This window comes from Cucurbita pepo, unplaced genomic scaffold, assembly GCF_002806865.2.
Source record: "Cucurbita pepo subsp. pepo cultivar mu-cu-16 unplaced genomic scaffold, ASM280686v2 Cp4.1_scaffold001775, whole genome shotgun sequence".
NCBI lineage: Eukaryota > Viridiplantae > Streptophyta > Magnoliopsida > Cucurbitales > Cucurbitaceae > Cucurbita > Cucurbita pepo.
The window spans coordinates 3,248-4,241 of NW_019647884.1; the positions used below are offsets into that span (position 1 = coordinate 3,248).

Genomic DNA, 994 nt, shown 5'->3' on the forward strand with positions numbered 1-994 from the left:
GCTGATGTGGCATTTTGCTAGCTCAAATTGGAGAATTTGCTTTTCTTGTTTAGGTAATTTATTCTACTTTTATTATTAATAAAAGTAGAATGTTAATATATAAAATTATGTATTTATGTATTTTTTAAAAATCAACTAAATTTATAATTTAATTTTAAAAATATGTTTGAATTTTGAGTTTAAATATTTAAGAGAGGTTGTAAAATAAATAATAAAAAATAATTATTAAATTACACAGATTAATTCTAGAAAACTTATCAATGAATTAAACTTATAAAAAAAAGATTATTTATTTGAAAAACTCATAAAAAATTGATTTATTTGTCCTACTCAACCTAATAATCCAACCGTCCGATCAGATTTTTCTTTTTACCGGTCCTTTGAACACCCTTATGCCCTATCCATTCGGGTTTCCCTCTCAATTCTTTCACAGACGTTTGCCGCCGCCCCTGTTTCAGCTGAAGAGTCTTAGTCGAGGTTGTGGACGGCTGTGGCGTTGTTGTTCTGGAAAGGATTGAAGAATAAGGAGGAGGAGGAGGAGGAGGCGGTGACAGGTGATTTTGCCGAGGAAGAAGCAGAAGGCGAGTTCACTGCCGCCGCCGCTCTGGCTCGCTCCGATTTGTTGCCCGGTAATACTATATTGTCTCTTCCATTATTCACTACAATTACTGAAAAAAAGTGAAGACTCTTGACGGAGCTTTAAAATGGAAAACCAAGGGGTATGCCCAACAGAAACAGACCGCTGCGGTTCGAATCGGTCTTGGGATTAAGCCGCTTGGTTCGACTGATTCGACCTATGATTGGCAACCCTAGACGGGTCGAGGAAGAACTGATTTTCTTCAAATTCTAATGTTTATTTCTGTATCAATGCCCCGACCTATCCTCTTTTGTTGGATAGAAAATCTCTTGAATTTTGAGGTAAAAATTTTGTTTTTTGTATGTTAAAAGTCTACTTATATGCATTTGAAGCATTCGTTTTAATCCTTTTTTTTTT

The 994-nt window shown here is 34.9% G+C and overlaps 1 protein-coding gene across 1 annotated transcript in view; it reads left to right on the top strand.

Annotated features, from left to right (window-relative positions):
• Positions 1-53, top strand: part of LOC111786493 (xyloglucan galactosyltransferase XLT2-like) — a 2,057-nt gene extending 2,004 nt beyond the window's left edge. The window contains exon 2 of the mRNA XM_023666739.1: positions 22-53. Within this exon, the coding sequence (XP_023522507.1) occupies positions 22-53 (32 nt within the window). The remainder of the gene's footprint in view (positions 1-21) is intronic.
• Positions 54-994: the final 941 nt, after the last annotated feature.